Source organism: Scyliorhinus canicula, chromosome 17 (assembly GCF_902713615.1).
Source record: "Scyliorhinus canicula chromosome 17, sScyCan1.1, whole genome shotgun sequence".
Lineage (NCBI taxonomy): Eukaryota > Metazoa > Chordata > Chondrichthyes > Carcharhiniformes > Scyliorhinidae > Scyliorhinus > Scyliorhinus canicula.
This window is the reverse complement of record NC_052162.1, coordinates 29861484-29878719: the sequence shown is the minus strand read 5'-3', so window position 1 is coordinate 29878719 and position 17236 is coordinate 29861484. Positions and strand designations below refer to the sequence as shown.

At 46.3% G+C, this 17236-nt stretch overlaps 1 protein-coding gene across 4 annotated transcripts in view; it reads left to right on the top strand.

Moving 5' to 3' along the window:
* The window catches only part of LOC119952024 (short transient receptor potential channel 5-like), a 175445-nt gene that overhangs the window by 102138 nt on the left and 56071 nt on the right, over nt 1-17236 (top strand). For all 4 annotated transcript variants that reach the window (XM_038775494.1, XM_038775491.1, XM_038775492.1 and 1 more), the window contains 3 exons: nt 2199-2535; nt 4417-4556; nt 12811-13133. In XM_038775494.1, the coding sequence (XP_038631422.1) occupies nt 2199-2535; nt 4417-4556; nt 12811-13133 (800 nt within the window). The remainder of the gene's footprint in view (nt 1-2198; nt 2536-4416; nt 4557-12810; nt 13134-17236) is intronic.

The following is a 17236-nucleotide window of genomic DNA, read 5'->3' as shown; positions in this document are numbered from 1 at the left end:
TCCTTTAAATACTGGAGTAGAGGTCCATATTACGCCCGCTGCTGCTCTCGTTGGGCGGAAATACGAGAAACAAAATTGTAAGGCGGTGGCTACATCAATAAACCACTATCAGACATGCTGAACTAACTTCCAGATTTCAGGCACGCCACCGGTCTCCCACTGTCAGCTCAGCATGGAATTAAAATCAGGATCAGTGGGTACTGTTTAATTTGCTGCAGCAGAATTAAGGAATTCAGTTTTTATGTTATCAATTAAAATGAGAGGCTTTTTGGTTGATTTTGAGTTCTATTTCTATTTCTATTTGTGGGAAAAGCAGGAGAAAATACAGTAAGAGCAGAAAAATATCAGTTTACGGTCGATCGCACAAACTCAGTAAAATAAATTGACAGAAAAAACCTGACATAATCCCACACGAGGTGATCATCCTGCATATCCAGGGCTGTGATAATGCTTTTTAAAAATGGTGACATTTGATGTGAATTAATGACGACAGACGTTTTTGTACACTTGGTCCTCCTGTCCACACCCTCACATAATGCCTGAACTTTGAACCTAAGATGTTAAGGTAGAAATAATAAAATCAAAATCCTGCGGATGCTGGAATCTGAAACAAAAACTGAAAATGCTGGAAAATCTCAGCAATGTCCGGCAGCACTTGTGGAGAGGGAAAATAGAGATAATGGGCGGGATTCTCCCAGCCTGGGGCCGGGCCGGGGAATCGCCGCGTCTGGCACGAATCGTGCCACGCTGCCCCGACACGATTCTCTGCTCTGCGGAGAATAGGCGCCATTGCCGCCGGTTCGGTAGGCGTGGTGCCGGCCGGGGGCTGCTCTATGGGCCCCCCCCCCGGCGATTCTCCGCCCGGGATGGGCCGAGCGGCCATACCGAAAAACCCAAGTTCCGCCGGCGCCGTTCTAACCTGGTCTTACCTGGCAGGATCTCGGCGTGGAATGGCCCGGGGACGGCCTGTGGAGAGAGTGGGGGTGGTCCGACCCGGGGGGGGTTGGGGCTCCACTGTGGCCTGGCCCGCGATCAGAGCCCACCAATCGGCGGGCTGGCCTAACGGGCTGGGGCCTCTTTTGTTCCGCGCCGGCCCCTGTAGCCCTACGCCATGTTGCGGTGGTGCCGCCGCGGAGAAGGGAGACACCGCATATGCCCAGAAATCGCGCCGGTCTCACCGTGCATGCGCGGACCGGCGGCACCCATCTGACGCCGGGATCGGCAGCTGGAGTGGCGTGGGTCACTCCAGTGCCCTGCTGGCCCCCTGTAGGGGCCAGAATTGCTGATCCCGAGGCCATTTTGATGCCATCGGAAAACGCGACGGCGTTTACGACGGCGTCAACACTTAGCCTCAGGATCAGAGAATCCCACCCAAAGTTCTTTAGAGAGAAGTAGACCTTGGAAAATAGGCAATAGGTTTAGGTAAAGGATCTGGATCGGTGCAGGCTGGGTGGGCCGAAGGGCCTGTTCCTGTGTTGTAATTTTCTTTGTTCTTTGTTCTTTAATGTTTTGAGTCTGTGTGACTTTTCTTCAGAGTTACAGAGAGGTACAAAAAGAGGACAGTGTAAATCCATGTACACCACCTGAGCAGAACATAACCACCCCCTAGCCTCTCTGCGGGACAGTGGCTGTGCATTACTGTAGAATACCGCAATCATTTTGCGATTTGGTTCCCTGTTTATCAGAAGCTGTGTTTTATTAGTACTGCATCCAGGAGACCACTGCTCTCCATTCTCCTGGCACAGGTCAGCTATTATCACAGAAAACCATCTGCCCTATTTCTGGCTAAGTCATTGGAACAGGGTGGAGTTTGCTTGGATTAATTAGAAACAGGCAGCTCCTAATAGTGTGATGGTGCGCTCATTGAAAATGCAGTAAATTGGAATACTAATGTGCCGTGACATGGGATGATGAAGCCAGTGTTGTGCCAATGATTCCATTAAAAAACAAATGACTGATCTCAGCTGTGCAGCATAGGGAAGAAGTGAGCAAGAGCAGCTGCCTTTCTACGTGGACAGAGGAACTGAGTGCGCTTTTGCACCCCCCACCCCTGCCAGGCGAACATCTTGGGTCCAAATGACGTAAGGGGGCAGGGGGAGAGAACTATCTTGAATTGAGGACTTTTGAAGCTGAAATGGAGAAAAAAAATATATTGTCCTGATTCCATTAACTTTATGTCTTTTTGTTTTTTTTCACAGTTTGTTGCTCAGCCAAACTGCCAGCAATTACTGGCTACATTATGGTATGATGGATTCCCAGGCTGGCGCCGTCGACATTGGGCAGTCAAGCTCCTAACCTGCATTACCATCGGGTTCCTATTTCCAATCCTCTCTGTGGTTTATTTGGTGGCTCCTAAGAGCAGGCTGGGACTGTTCATTAGGAACCCTTTTATTAAGTTTATCTGCCACACAGGCTCCTACCTGACATTCCTTTTCCTGCTGTTGTTAGCTTCTCAGCACATTGTCAAGACAGACCTTCACATGCAGGGGCCACCACCAACTGTTGTCGAGTGGATGATATTACCATGGGTTTTAGGTAAAAAAAAAAATCTCTCCTTACAAACACGTCTTCATTTCAGAGCTATTAACAAATTATTGTTTCATATCATAGTGCCTTACAGCAGAGAAGGACATTCAGCCCATCATGCAAATGCTGTCTCTTTGAAAGAATCATCCAATTATTTGCCTGCCCATTTCCCCCATAGCCCAGCAAGTTCTTCCTTCTGAAGTGTGTACCCAACTCCCTTTTGGATGTTACTATTGAATTTGCTTCCACGTCCCTTGCAGGTAAAGGAAGAGGGGAGGAAAGAAACGATTGGATTAAAAGAGGGAGAAAAAAGAGAAAAATGTAATATTAATTTTGATCTCCAAAAACAAAGAATAACTGAAGGAACAAGACTCCGCGCATGCAATGATTGCTTTCAGTGCCAGAAAACCATTAATTAAAAATGACCATAAAAGCAAATTACTGCGGACACTGAAATTTGAAACAAAAACAGAAAATACTGGACAATCTCAGCAGGTCTGACAGCATCTGTGGAGAGAAAAGGAAGCTAACGTTTTGAGCTGTGGAAATGTTAGCTCCCTTTTCTCTCCACAGATCTGTCAGACCTGCTGAGATTGTCCAGTATTTTCTGTTTTTGCATTAAAAATTATCACATGATTAAGTGTGCACTTACGCTTGAAATAGCAACTTTATTTTCCGTGGTTAATGTAGTTTGTATCTGCTGCACAAATACAGCGCCTGCATGGTATTCGATATATGTCAAAGCTAAGGGCAAGAGTGAAATGCTGCTTTTCCACAGATAATAGTGGAGTGGCACATTTTGAAATTGGTATTTGGATTTCAACATGCATCTGCTCATCGCCTGATGTTGTTGTACCATTTACACATAAATAAAGGCACCTGTCATTAGTCTCACTATCAATTGAACAGTAACATCTGATCCAACTCGCTGTGTGAAGAAAATTCTCCCACCTACCAGCTCTCTTAAATCTGTATTGTCTAGTTATTGACCCTCCAACACTGTGGACAGTTTCTTCCCATCTGTTCCCTAAACCCTTCATATTTTATAATATCTCTATTAAATATTTCCTCATATTAAATATGGTGCTCTCAAGAAAACAATCTCAATTTCTTCTTCCTCTTCACATGACTCAAGTCCCTCATCCCCTGTACCATTCCAGTAAATGTCCTCTGCACCATCTTCAAGGCCTTAATGCCATTCCTAAAGTGTGGTGCCCAGAGTTGGAGGCCTAACCAGTGATTTCCAAAAGGCGTAACCTCTTTGTTTTTGTAATACATTCCCCTATTTATAAAGCTCAGGAATTCCCTGTGCTTTTTAACAGGATTAGCAACTATTCCTATCATCTTCAAAGTTTTGTGTATCTGAATCCTCAGCCTCCTTTGGTCCTATACCTGCTTTAAATTGCCCCATTTAATTTATCGTGCCTCTCCTCATTCTTCTTTCTAAAGTGCATCATTTTACATATTAATTTACATCTGCATGTCGGCCTATTTCACCAATCTCTCTATTCACTCCCCCCCCCCCCCCCAAAAGTATCCTTCTCATTGTTTACTGCACGTCAAACTCATTTACCTTCTGAAAATGTTTGCTTCTCATATCCAAGCCCAATTCATGAATAATATCAAAAGATACGGTGACCTTAATGCTGATCCCGTTATCATCTCATCTACATTTAAAACGCTTTATCAAAATCCATTTGTGACTGTCTGGTTTTACCTCGTTACTTTGCAAACCGAACAGGCTGAAAACAGATCTTCAAATTAACACATCGGAAAGTGCTTGAAAAAGTGGAAGGAACTAAAACTGGAGACAACAATAGTGAATCAAATGAAAATGATCTGAATGAAAAATGCCAGATGTACAGATACGAAATATATTTCTTTTTCCAGGTTTTATATGGGCTGAAATCAAAGAAATGTGGGATGGTGGGTTCACTGAATATGTACATGACTGGTGGAACCTGATGGACTTTGCAATGAATTCCTTGTATTTAGCCACCATCACACTGAAGATTGTTGCCTATGTGAAGGTGAGTAGTCAGTCAATGTTTTGTCACAGGATGTCAAGTAAATTATAATAATAAATGCATGAAATTTTTTGATATTATGTTCTGTTTTCCTGTTTTTTAAAAAAATGCATTCAGTAGCACAGCTATAAATTGTGTCCAGCCAAATGTGAACTATGCCAGGAGACAGTATCTTGGGTTATATGACCCTGCAAAATGGTGAGGTGGTTGGGAAGGAAGCAATTTGAACTGATGAATTCAGAGTACTAAACAACTGGAGGGTGGTTTTGTGTCCGCAGTCAGTGAGAACGGTAACATGGGCATGAAATCTCGCAGGAATCGGGAAACGTGATTCTCGCCATCGAGATCTCGTTTCCCGATTTCCCCCACCCCTCGCCAGTGACGTATCAAGGTTCGTGTCCACAATGGGAACCCAATTTTAATAGGTCTGCATACTTTTTAATTTCATTACTCAGGCCCCTTCAGCCACATAATCCCCCTCACTGAATAAATATTCAAACCTCGCCACGTGACGTCAGGTTTGTAAAAACCAGAATCAGTCGAGTGAATCCCCCAGGGACAAGGGAGACACCCGGCAATGCCCCCGGGTGCTGGAGGGGGAGTTTCTTTCATTGCAGATCGGTGTGCTGTTTTTAAAGGGTGCCCCGATCTCTGCGGAGCCGGCCTTGTCAGCTTTAACAGGTCCCGCCACACCACACTGATGGCATAAACCACGGCACCAAATGGCATTAAGGGGGAATTCTGTGATGAATCCAGTGATTCAATCAGGTGAATTCAAGTCAGATTTTGCCTTTATTGTTTTTATTTATGCACTCTTATAGGACCTATGATCCCTGATTGAGAGAGCAAGAATTTTCTATTGCGATTCTTGCGTCACATGACCATATCTTTTTGCTCACACATTTATCTTTATTACTTGCAAGTGTCGGCATTCCCCTCTAATTGCTGTTATTTAAGCACCGTTTTATAATTAGCTTTGTTTATGAATATTCAATACAATTTTCATTCGCAAAGGCACTTATATTTTATATCAAGTAATTGCTTTCTTTTCTTGTTCATTTTCCCTTCTCTAAGTCGCCACGGGCGAGGCATCAGTCAATCAGCTTAGTCTCAGCTACAGGACAAGACTGAATCTTCCTCCAGTTCCCATTGTAAAAGTGACTTGTCTCTGTTTGGTCCCTCCGCACTTGGCAATAATTTTGATCAAGGGAAATTGCAGTAGTAAGACAATAGATCTAGCTGGGCATCTCACAGTGGATACAGAATGGCGGATATTGTCTTCCTCCTGTACTTTCCCATGAAGTCTGAATGCTAATGGCAAAGTGACAAAAAACCTGCAAAGGCATGGCAAAAATTTGTACTATCAGCTGCTGCTTATTTACCCAGATGGCAAATTGTTCAGCTGAGCAAAAGCATTTCTCCTCAAAAACCATGGGGACATGTAGAGAATGCACCCACATTTCATAGAATCATAGAATTTACAGTGCAGAAAGAGGCCATTTGGCCCATCGAATCAGAACCAGCCCTTGGAAAGAGCACCCTATCCAAGCCCACACCTCCAGCCTATCCCCGTAACCCAGTAACCCCACCCAACATTTTGTTTTGGACACTAAGGGCAATTTAGCATGGCCAGTCCAGCTAACCTGCATATCTTTGGATTGTGGGAGGAAACCGGAGCACCCGGAGGATACCCACGCAGACACGGGGAGAACGTGCAGACTCTGCACAGACAGTGACCCAAGCCGGTAATCGAACCTGGAACCCTGGAGCTGTGAAGCAACTGTGCTAACCATTGTGCTACCGTGATGCCCACAAAGTATTTGAGCTATATCAGCCAAATTTCAAGCTCAATCCAGTCAATAAGATTAGAGTTTTCATGGAGCTGGATTGTGAACTACAGCAAGCAGAGCCTCACTGCTCGATCCCCATGTAGGAAACAAATCTGCTTCGGTCAGTATTGGGAGCCATGCCAGTAAATGCAAATTAGTGGCCACCTCCAGGGCCACCATCCAATTAAGGACATCACCCCACACCCCCACACCCCTCGTTCCCCTCACCCCACCCCACCGCACTCCATATCCAGAAGCTAGCAACCAAATCAGAAGGCATTGGCAGCAGATTTCTGTCATAGTCAACTCCAGCAGTGTAGCACCAACAACCTGGATGCAGTGTTGCATGTTCAACGACCTCACACAAGTGGTCAAGGTCAGTGACCACATCTTCAAATGCCACTGAACTATGAGCCCCCCTGATAAACTAACCAAACTCCCTGAACTCACGAACCAACAACCTTCACCAACTATTTATTTAAAACATATTTTTCATTTTGTAAAACTCAAAATAAACAAGTCTGCACATCCTCCCCGTGTGTGCGTGGGTTTCCTCCGGGTGCTCCGGTTTCCTCCCACAGTCCAAAGATGTGCAGGTTGGGTGGATTGGCCATGATAAATTGCCCTTAGTGTCCAAAATTCTATGATTAACCTAGGACAAAAGTTTGGCACAACATCGTGGGCCGAAGGGCCTGTTCTGTGCTGTATTTCTCTATCTATAAACAAACTCATACAAACAAAATACCATTTACAAACCTTGAAGAGAACCACCCCCCCCCCCCCCCCCCCCCCCCCCACCCCACCCCCTCACCTCTGGTCGGTGGTGGCCCTGGAGAGCCAGGGCCTCCCAAAACACACCAAAGACAGCCACCAACCCCGTTCCCATGACAAGACACTTAAGAGCACTTGGTCTTAGTCAGATCCCCACCCCTCCCAACCCCGTTCCCCCCCCCCCCCCCCATTACCCAGAAAAATTATTTCTAGAAAAGGAGTCCCTCCTCTCTCCCCCCACGAAACAAATAAGCTAGGCTCACTAATCCTTGCTCAAGCAGTTCCAACAGGCCGCAGCCCCTCCTCCCCACCTCACTCCAGTTCACCTGCTGCAACTTTATAGCTAACACAGGTAACCCACCACCTAGGGTGTTTGCTGAAAGAACAAAGAAAAACAATGGCTAGGATTATCCGAAATCCCGGCCAAGTGTTGACCTCGGAGTAAACACTGGAGTGGTGTACACTAGCGCAAGGGTCTCCTGGCCCAGCAATTCACCGGTCATCAGGGGGCTAGCATGGCGCCGGAGTGCTGTGAGCTGTTCCAACGCCGAAAGGCGGCCCTGAACGGACGGCGCTGGTCCGCACATACGCGCGGCGGCCGTCTCCACATTGGCACATGCACATGCTCCGTGCTGGCGCAGGAGCGTGGTTGCCATCTCCGCGCCGGCGCAGAGCAGCATGTCGGAGACTGCGGGCCTGCGCGGAAGGAAGTAACCTCCCTCCAGATCGCGGGCGCCCGTCGATCGGAAGGTCCCGATTGCGGGCCTGGACCCCGCAGAGGCCTCCCCCCCCTCCCCCACCCCGAGTCAGATCCCCGCCCCCACCCCCCACCAGGAAGTCCACCGCAACATCCTTACCACACTTAAACTCCCCAGGGGACCATATATTCCCTATTCCATTGTCCTGACTACTACCCCCTATCAAACGTAGCCCCCTCAATCCTAAACATAGAACAGATACAAACTGCAACCGCTCTCAAACCAACACCTCCTAACTGTCTCCAGTAAAGTCTCAATCAAATCCATTCAATCAAGTCCAAGTCCGTGCTCCTTGATAAAAGCCTCCATCTCCGCCGAGGTGCTTTGACAAAGAGTAATCGGACTTGAAACGTTAGCTCTTCTCTCTCCCTACAGATGCTGACAGACCTGCTGAGATTTTCCAGCATTTTCTCTTTCGTGCCTCGTGCTTTAGTTGGCTTGCCAGAAGTCCTGTGGTCAAGGAGCATTGGGATGTCCGGTACCAACCCTGAACAGGTCCTTGCACAGGATCTCCATCCTTTACAGCGTGGAACTGGTGACCAACCCCATGAGAACACTGTGGACCCAGCCATGATGCAGTGCTTTTTGGCTGATGTCATCGCAGTGCAGGCAGAAGCAAGATAACATCTGAGAAAGTTCAGTGGAAGCTCAGAGTGAGGCCATGGAATCTCAACCTGTTACCATGGAAGTCCAGCTTGTTGCCACACAAACTGAGACTGTTGCCAGTTTGCAAAGGGGCTTTCAGGTTACCCAGCAACCTGGCCTCCCAACACACAGCTGAGGCTCCACCCTGAGGGAATGCCACTGGCTCCTTGGAGAACAAACCTGCTGTCCTCCCCAGAACAAATGAGATCGGGAATATGAATGAACATCGCTGTGCCTCTTACTGGTCCCAGCTGTTACCTGCAGCCAGTCAATCCAGACAGCTGCTACCATCCATGGAGGCGATGCAATCAGAAGCCAGGTGTTCTCGGGCCAGAGCTGTGCACGGCCATCTTGCAAGACCATCTGCAGTCACCCTTAGTGAAAGGCAGCTGTCTTCCGCCAGCCCTGCTGAAGTTACTGGCGTTACGTGTTGGAGACTAAGGGAATGCACAAGGATGATTAGTTGAGTTTTGTGTACGATATTGGATAATTTAATTTATAAAGGTGGTTTTCAATACCTGCCCAATGCTGATATTGTGGCCAAGAGGGTACTGTTATTGTCAGTAACAGGGAAAATATAGTGTGGTGTTGATGTTGAAAGATGAATTGGGATTGTGTTCATTCATATTGCCGATTACATTTGTTCAGCAGGGAAGGGTGTTTGCTGATTCCCTCCTCCGTTCCTACCCTTCCTTCTCCTTCTCTTTCTCAGCTATTCACTGTATAGCTGCTGGTATCAGCTGTGCCTACATGTTGCTGAGATTGTGTAGCATGCAGCAAGCCATGATGCCATGGTCTTCAGAGACCACTGCAGGGTCACTCTAGCGTGCTGTCTTGTTATGTCAGCAGATAGCCCTTGTCATGCAGTAGCCACCCTCAGGTTTCTCATGGTGACTCTGAGGGTGCAGAATATTGGTATCTTGGTTGCTATCAGGATATCAAGAATTGGCTGCTTGACGCATTGGACATGTTTGCACATCAGCTGGACATTGAGGCCATGGAATTATTTCCGATTGTGATACATCTCTGAATATACATGTGACACATGGATATCGAGACGCCTACTATATTGGCAAAACCATCTCCTCACTTTCTGTTTCGCTGCAGTGAAACTCACTGAATTGTATTCACTGTGATCTCCCTCACAATACAATAGATGGTGAACTGGGAGGTGTATTACCTTGGGCGCGATTCTCCGCTGCCCACGACGGGTCGGAGAATAGCGGGAGGGCCTTCCCGACAATTTTCACGCCTCCCACTATTCTCCCCCCCCCCCCTCCGGCCGCCCCCCGACACGAATCGTTGCTCGCCGTTTTTTATGGCGAACAGCGATTCTCCGCAGGACGATGGGCCGAATCCGCGCCGTTTACGTCCGTTTTCACAGCCGCGATCACACCTGCTTTCAGTATTCGTGAAAACGGCCGCAAAGTGCCCGTCCCGGACAACCATGGCACCGATTGGCACGGCCGCACCATGGCCGTGCCAAGGGTGGCATGGGCCTGCGATCGGTGGGCACCTATTGTGGGCAGCGGGTCCGATACCCACGCACTATTTGTTCTTCCGCCGCCCCGCAGGACCAGTGCACGGGGCGGCTGAGGGGCATGACGGCCCACGCATGCGCGGGTTTGACGCGTCTGCGTGATGACGTCATCCGCGCATGCGCGGGTTGGAGCTGTCAAACCCGCGCATGCGCGGCTGACGTCATCGTGCGCGTCAGCCGCCGTGACTCTTGGCGGACGGAGTTAGCGACGTTCGCTAACTCCGCGTCGCCGTGATTCCCCCGGCCCCGATACTAGCCCCGCCCGGGGGGGAGAATCGGGTCCTGGGACGGAGCTCCGAGGCTGGCGTGAAACACGGCCAGTTTCATGCCAGCCTTCACAGCACGCCGGATTTGCGGAGAATCGCGCCCATAGTACCTGCCCCTCCAGTCTGGAAGGAGCCCAGAGTAAAACAATTCTTCACAGTTACTGGCAATTCTCTCCTGGCTCTGCTGTGAGGCTGCAGACAGGCTGCAAAAGGTGACAGGTTTCATTGAGCACCTCCTCAGCGAAATGAAAGTATCACACGCACTGTTCCTCCCTGACGATCCTGGCTGGACATAGGCTCCTGATAAGAGATGTTTTTCTCGCCTCCTTCTCCCTTTGGGAGCAATTTGTCCTCCTCTGCGATGCCTCTGCTCATACTACCTGTCTTCTTGCAGACCAAGGAAGTTAGAAACAATTGCACATATGACTTGGAGCCTGAGCCATGATCTGAGCAGAAGTGAGAACTAAAACCTTCACCACCTGTCACACAATTCACTCTCAACTTTAAATAGAGAGTGGTAATGGTGGTGGTGATGGTGGGGGGGGGGGGGGGGGGGGGGGGGTAATGAGGGGTGGTGGCGGGGTCCTACCTGCTCCTAAATACAAGTCCAGCTGTGCAAGGTTGAGAGGCATTCGCTGGAGAGGCGTGGTTGGAAATAGCAAGCTCCACATTGACTGGTGTCACGGTGGCACAGTGGTTAGCATTGCTGCCTCACAGCTCCAGGGACATGGGTTCATCAATTCCGGCCTCGGGTGACTGTATGTGTGGAGTTTGCACTTTCCCCCCATGTCTGCGTGGGTTTCCTCTGGGTGCTCCGGTTTCCTCCCACAATCCAAAAAATGTATAAGTTAGGTGGATTGGCCATGCTAAATTGCCCATTCGTGTCCAAAAGGTTAGGTGGGGTTACTGGGTTACGGGGATAGGTATGAGGCGTGGGCTTAAGTCGGGTGCTCTTTCCAAGGGTCGGTGCAGATGGGCCGAATGGCCTCATTCTGCACTGTAAATTCTGTAAATTCAATGAATCTGCTAGCGCTGAATACTTCAGGCACATACTCCCAGCACCCATGCTAACAACCTCACCAAAATTATGCCCAGTGTGGCCCAACTATAAGCATTCACATGTGATTGGATGGCATTCTGGTAGTAAAACAAATCCATAGTCTGAAGAATGGGTTACTACTAAACTGAATTTTGTAGCAAGAATATCTAGCCAGTGTAATATCGTCAAATTATTGTTGATACGTGAGCAGGCTTGTTTTACCTCATTAGTGTCACATCAATGGGTTTTTACATTTAAGAAAGCAAAATGCCTTTTTCACAGTTTCTGTTGCAGATAATTGTATTTCTCCTGTTTTGTTCTTTTTCTTTTTGTTAGAAGTACAGCAAGAGATTAGTAGGCTTGGGTATTATAGCCGCTGGTTCCAAAAGCAGTTTGATAGCTTCAGTGGAAGAACGTTGGGCTGCTCGACAATAAGATGGGTTTCGACCTAGCTTTAGCTGCTACTTGATCTTCTTCTGTCAGTAGTTTTATCATCTCTCTGTAGGGCTCATGCTATGTGAAGCAGTTGGTAATAGAAATACAGTTGACCTTGGAATGTAAGTGCAGTTAACAGGGCTGTGGATGCTCTTCCTGTTCGAATTGGCCGTGTAGAATTGGCACGGGATTCTAGGAGTTTTATCAGTAAGTTCGCAGATGTGACAAGAATTGGTGGTGTGGTAAATAGCAAGGAGTTTTGGAAGTAAAGTCTCCTCACAACTGTCTCCTGCCTCCCTGGCCCAGGGCTAGGCAGCTGGGCAGAACAGTGGCAAATGGAATTTAACCCTGAAAAGCGTGAGGTTTTGCATTTTGGGAGACTGACAAGGCAAGGGAATATACAGTGAGTGGCAGGACGTACAAAGGACCAGATGGATCTTGGGGCACAGGTCCATAGGTTGGAATGCTGGGTGCAAGAATAGGTGAATACTGGGTGGCAGAATGAGGGAATACTGGGTGTCAGAATGAGGGAATACTGAGTGGCAGAATGGGGGATTGCTGGGTGGCAGAATGGGGGATTGCTGGGTGGCAGGATGGGAGAATACTGGGTGGCAAAATGGGAGAACGCTGGTGGGAAGAACACTTTGCACAGAGGGAAGGCTAGAGTTTTCTGGATGAAATTCCAGGAAGCCTGGGATAAGTCCATTTTCGAGTCAATCACATTGGCTGTGAGGCAATGTAGCTGATATGGGATGTACAGGCTTGTTACTGATATTGCTGCAAGTTGAGGATAAATTCAAAGGGAATGAAACTTCTCCTCCCTGGGCCAGGGAGGCAGGAGACAGTTGTGAGGTGACTTTACTTTCCAAAACTCCAATCTTGTAAGCAGGAGATACCTTATTGTTTGTCAAATGCTAAGTTCATCCAGAAAGTCAATTAGATTTTCCAGCCCTAACTTTTGATTTGTTTTAAAGTACAATGGCTCACGGCCTCGTGAGGAGTGGGAGATGTGGCACCCAACACTGATTGCAGAAGCCCTGTTTGCAATAGCCAATATCTTCAGTTCCCTTCGTTTGATCTCGCTTTTCACTGCGAACTCTCACCTGGGACCACTACAGATTTCGCTGGGCCGCATGCTCCTTGATATTCTCAAGTTCCTCTTCATTTATTGCCTGGTGCTGCTCGCATTTGCAAATGGACTGAATCAGCTGTACTTTTACTATGAGACCAGCGCTTCTGAAGAGCCCAATAATTGCAAGGGAATACGGTGTGAGAAGCAAAACAATGCATTCTCAACGTAAGTCCACTTATTAATGATTTATAACCAGTAAAGTGAATAACATCATCAAATAACCTTTAAAAACATTTCAAAAGTACAGGTAGTCAAATATTTCTGTATGTCCATTTTTCCTGTTCTTTCAGGTGACTTGCTTTTCTGAACATTTTTTTTGTTTTAAACTAATAAATGTACCATAGCACTGCTCACAGGCCATCTGGGACTTGAATGTGTTTTTTGATGTTTATCATGGGTCCTGTAGCAAGCCAAAAACGATAGCAATTCACCTTTTTGTAGACCAGCAAATTAACTGAAGCAATATACAACATAACTGACACCAGATGAAAAAAAGGCTATAAAGCTTATATTTGTAACATTCCTTATCTAGCAGTTTGCAAAAAAATGCCTACAGTAAATAACTTTGTTCTTTCCTTCACTAAAACTCTTCCAATTATTCACCTTGTTTATTTGATGTCCTGCCTCCGAAGCTCATTTGTATTTTGTTTTAATTCATTCAGCAGATATGGGCCTCGCTAACAGGACCAACATGTATTGTCCAGCAATTAATTTGCCTTGAGAACTGGTAGTGAGCCGCTTTAGTGGTTTGCTAGGTCATTTCATAGGACAGTATAGATTCAGCCACATACACGCATGGGCCAGTCCTGGCCAGGCAGCTGATTTCCTTCCCTTACAGACATCAGTGAACCAGTCGGGTTTTCAAAACAGTCTTTGTGTTCGCCAGTTTTTAATTGCAGATTTATTGAATTAACTGAATTCAATTTACCATCTGCCATGGTGGGGGTTGAACTCACATGATCAGATTATACTAATAAATGGGGCAGCACGGTGGCGCAGTGGGTTAGCCCTGTTGCCTCACGGCGCCGCGGTCCCAGGTTCGATCCCGGCTCTGGGTCACTGTCCGTGTGGAGTTTGCACATTCTCCCCGTGTTTGCGTGGGTTTCACCCCCACAACCCAAAGATGTGCAGGGTAGGTGGATTGGCCATGCTAAATTGCCCCTTAATTGGAAAAAAAATTAATTGGATACACTAAATTTATTTTTAAAAAAGATTATACTAATAATTATCTTTACTATCACAAGTAGGCCTACATTAATACTGCAATGAGGTTACTGTGAAAAGCCCCTAGTCGCCACATTCTGGCGCCTGTTCAAGTTCACAGAGGGAGAATTCAGAATGTCCAATTCATCTAACAGCGTGTCTTTCGGGACTTGTGGGAGGAAACTGGAGCACCCAGAGGAAACCCATGTAGCCATGGGGAGAACGTGCAGACTCCGCACAGACAGTGACCCAAGTGGGAATCGAACCTGGGGCCCTGGTGCTGTGAAGCAACAGTGCTAACCACTGGTCTACCTTGCCGTCCATTAGTAGTCTTGGCTTGGATTACGAGTCCAATAGCGCAACCACTGTGCTGTTGTACTCAGCAGATGCTCTAGTGAAAGCACCCCGTAAAACTTTGCCTTTTCCCCTCACATTCATACAATTAGAAAATTTGCCTTTTCCCCCATTCCTCCCTGCAGTGGTTCGGAAGGTCAGATTGAAGCAATTACTAGTCAAACACTGCCCAGGTAGGTTTCTGCCACTGATAGGTATTCAGTGACTTTGCCTGAAATGAGCTCACCCCAAATGGTCTGATCTTCGATGTTTGATGGGATTCTGGCCACAATGTTCTGGATCAGTATCAAAGTGGCCTCATCATTAATTTGTTTCCTTCACTCATGCTAAAACAAAACTCATCTCAAATGATATCAATACCTCACAAGTATCTCTGAACGGTTTGTGAGAAATGCTGCAGTTTCTTTTAAATATTGACTTATTTCTCTAAATATTCATGTTGTTGTGCACAGTACATTAAGGACTGGATTTCTGTGGGGGGGTTTCCACCTCTCAGTCATAACTTTGATGTGAAGATCTTCGAAGATAACTTTGAAGATCCATAGAATCCCCACAGCTGGCTAAAAGCTGCAATTCAAATGATGTATCTCACAAACCTACATATCATTAGCCCAGAGGAGCCAATATTCTCCACTCCTTTCTTACCTGTTTGTCATGTGGTCTGAGTTGTTTTGACGCACTGAGTATTGGAGGAAACTAGTGAAAACCAAAACTACAGTACAGAATTTATCCACAGCATATAGGGATCCTCAACACACAAGGGTCAGGGTGCAATATCAAACTTCTGCCTTAGGTTCCCAACAGTAATGTAAACATAAATGGGGGAAGATTGCTCACAGGTATTTCTAAAATTAAACAACCAATTTCATGGACAGGTTTCCAAACTTTTTCGGAACTGTGCAATATTTTCATGTGTTATCTTTGATTGGGCATTGACGAGGCAGTACATGATTGGCAGTACAAATAAATTCTACTTGTGATTGATACACTCATGTGTGAAGAAGAACTTGATGTTGTCTGAAAACATTGTGAGGAAACTATTTATCTGATTGTCTTATGCTGCTTTCATGTATAGTTGCTTTGAGAGAATCAAAGAGTTTGCTGAATTTCAATTGGTTGCTTATTCCGCACTAATCGTTTTGATATTTTCGATCTATTCCCAATTAGTCATTTGGGTATATGATTATCAGCAGGCAAGTGGACGATTGCGTCATTCGCGGATTATTACCACCCTGAGGTCACATTTTTAGATTAAAGGATTTGACACTCAACAAAAGCACGGTAGCATGGTGGTTAGCATAAATGCTTCACAGCTCCAGGGTCCCAGGTTCGATTCCCGGCTGGGTCACTGTCTGTGTGGAGTCTGCACGTCCTCCCAGTGTGTGCGTGGGTTTCCTCCGGGTGCTCCGGTTTCCTCCCACAGTCCAAAGATGTGCGGGTTAGGTGGATTGGCCAGGCTAAATTGCCCTTAGTGTCCTAAAAAATAAGGTTAATGGGGGTTGTTGGGTTACGGGTATAGGGTGGATACGTGGGTTTGAGTAGGGTGGTCATTGCTCGGCACAACATCGAGGGCCGAAGGGCCTGTTCTGTGCTGTACTGTTCTAAAAAAAAAGACTTTTAATCTTAACATAAGCAAATAGCGATGTCGCCAGAGTCTGGAGGATCACTTTTTCATCCGATACCCTCCATTCCTTTCTTAAAGCTGGCAACATTTGCTGAGTGTTTGATTTGACAGGAGCTAGCTGCTCTCCAGTATAAACAGCCATTTCACTCATTGAGCCTGGAGAATGGAGTGCTGATCCACTTTTTAAATGAGGCATCAGAGTGAGCTACCCAACATCAGACAGATGTATTATTCTAGCAAGGCTCACCAGATTGCAATCAAGGGTGGGAACACTTGTCAGTTTTATCTCCCTATCCCAAGAACACTAGCTGATTACAGGGCCTCTACCGTGCATGTTCCTATTCTGCATTACTCAGCTGACAGTTTGAAAGGTATTTGCATTTTTATAGCGACACCCAACTATTTAATTCCCAAACTGCAATTTGAGATTGAGGCAGTTTGACAAAGAAAAGCAAATCATTGGGTCAGCTTCAAATTGTACTCAGAACACTAAATTCCTTCTAGATTCACTGCCACACTCTGAGGAAGTCCCAAAGCCAGGTCCTATCGAGATGAACTGACTCTCCAAAGTCAGCTGAGCTCCGTACACTAGCTTTTAGGCAGGCACCAATCATGTACTGCCTCGTTAATGCCCAAAGATATTGTCAATCTGGACAGCAGTGAATCATTAAAAAAGACACAGTTGTTAAAATATTTACCTTAGGTATTCATTTCTATATTGTTTTTTAGGGATGCATAAAAGCTTGGGAATATATTGACCTCTGAAACCTACTTCCTTTTTGATTCACTTTAGGGAGAACATTGACGTGTTTCCTCTGCTATAATACTGTTGTGGTTTTTTGTGTCGGTCCAATTTATCAGGAGGGTGAAAGTTTCAGCTTCAGCTAGAGTGTAAAAATAAACAATCACAATCTGGGTAAATTGAAGTGAATAATTAATAAAGCAGTGACAGGGCTGAACAACTAAATGTATTACGACAATATTCAACAGGAATGATAAGGGTTTTCATTTTCTGCTGTTGCAGATACAGATGCATGGAGTTGTCATGTCAAGATTTACAGAATGCAAATAAGAAATGTAATTATAA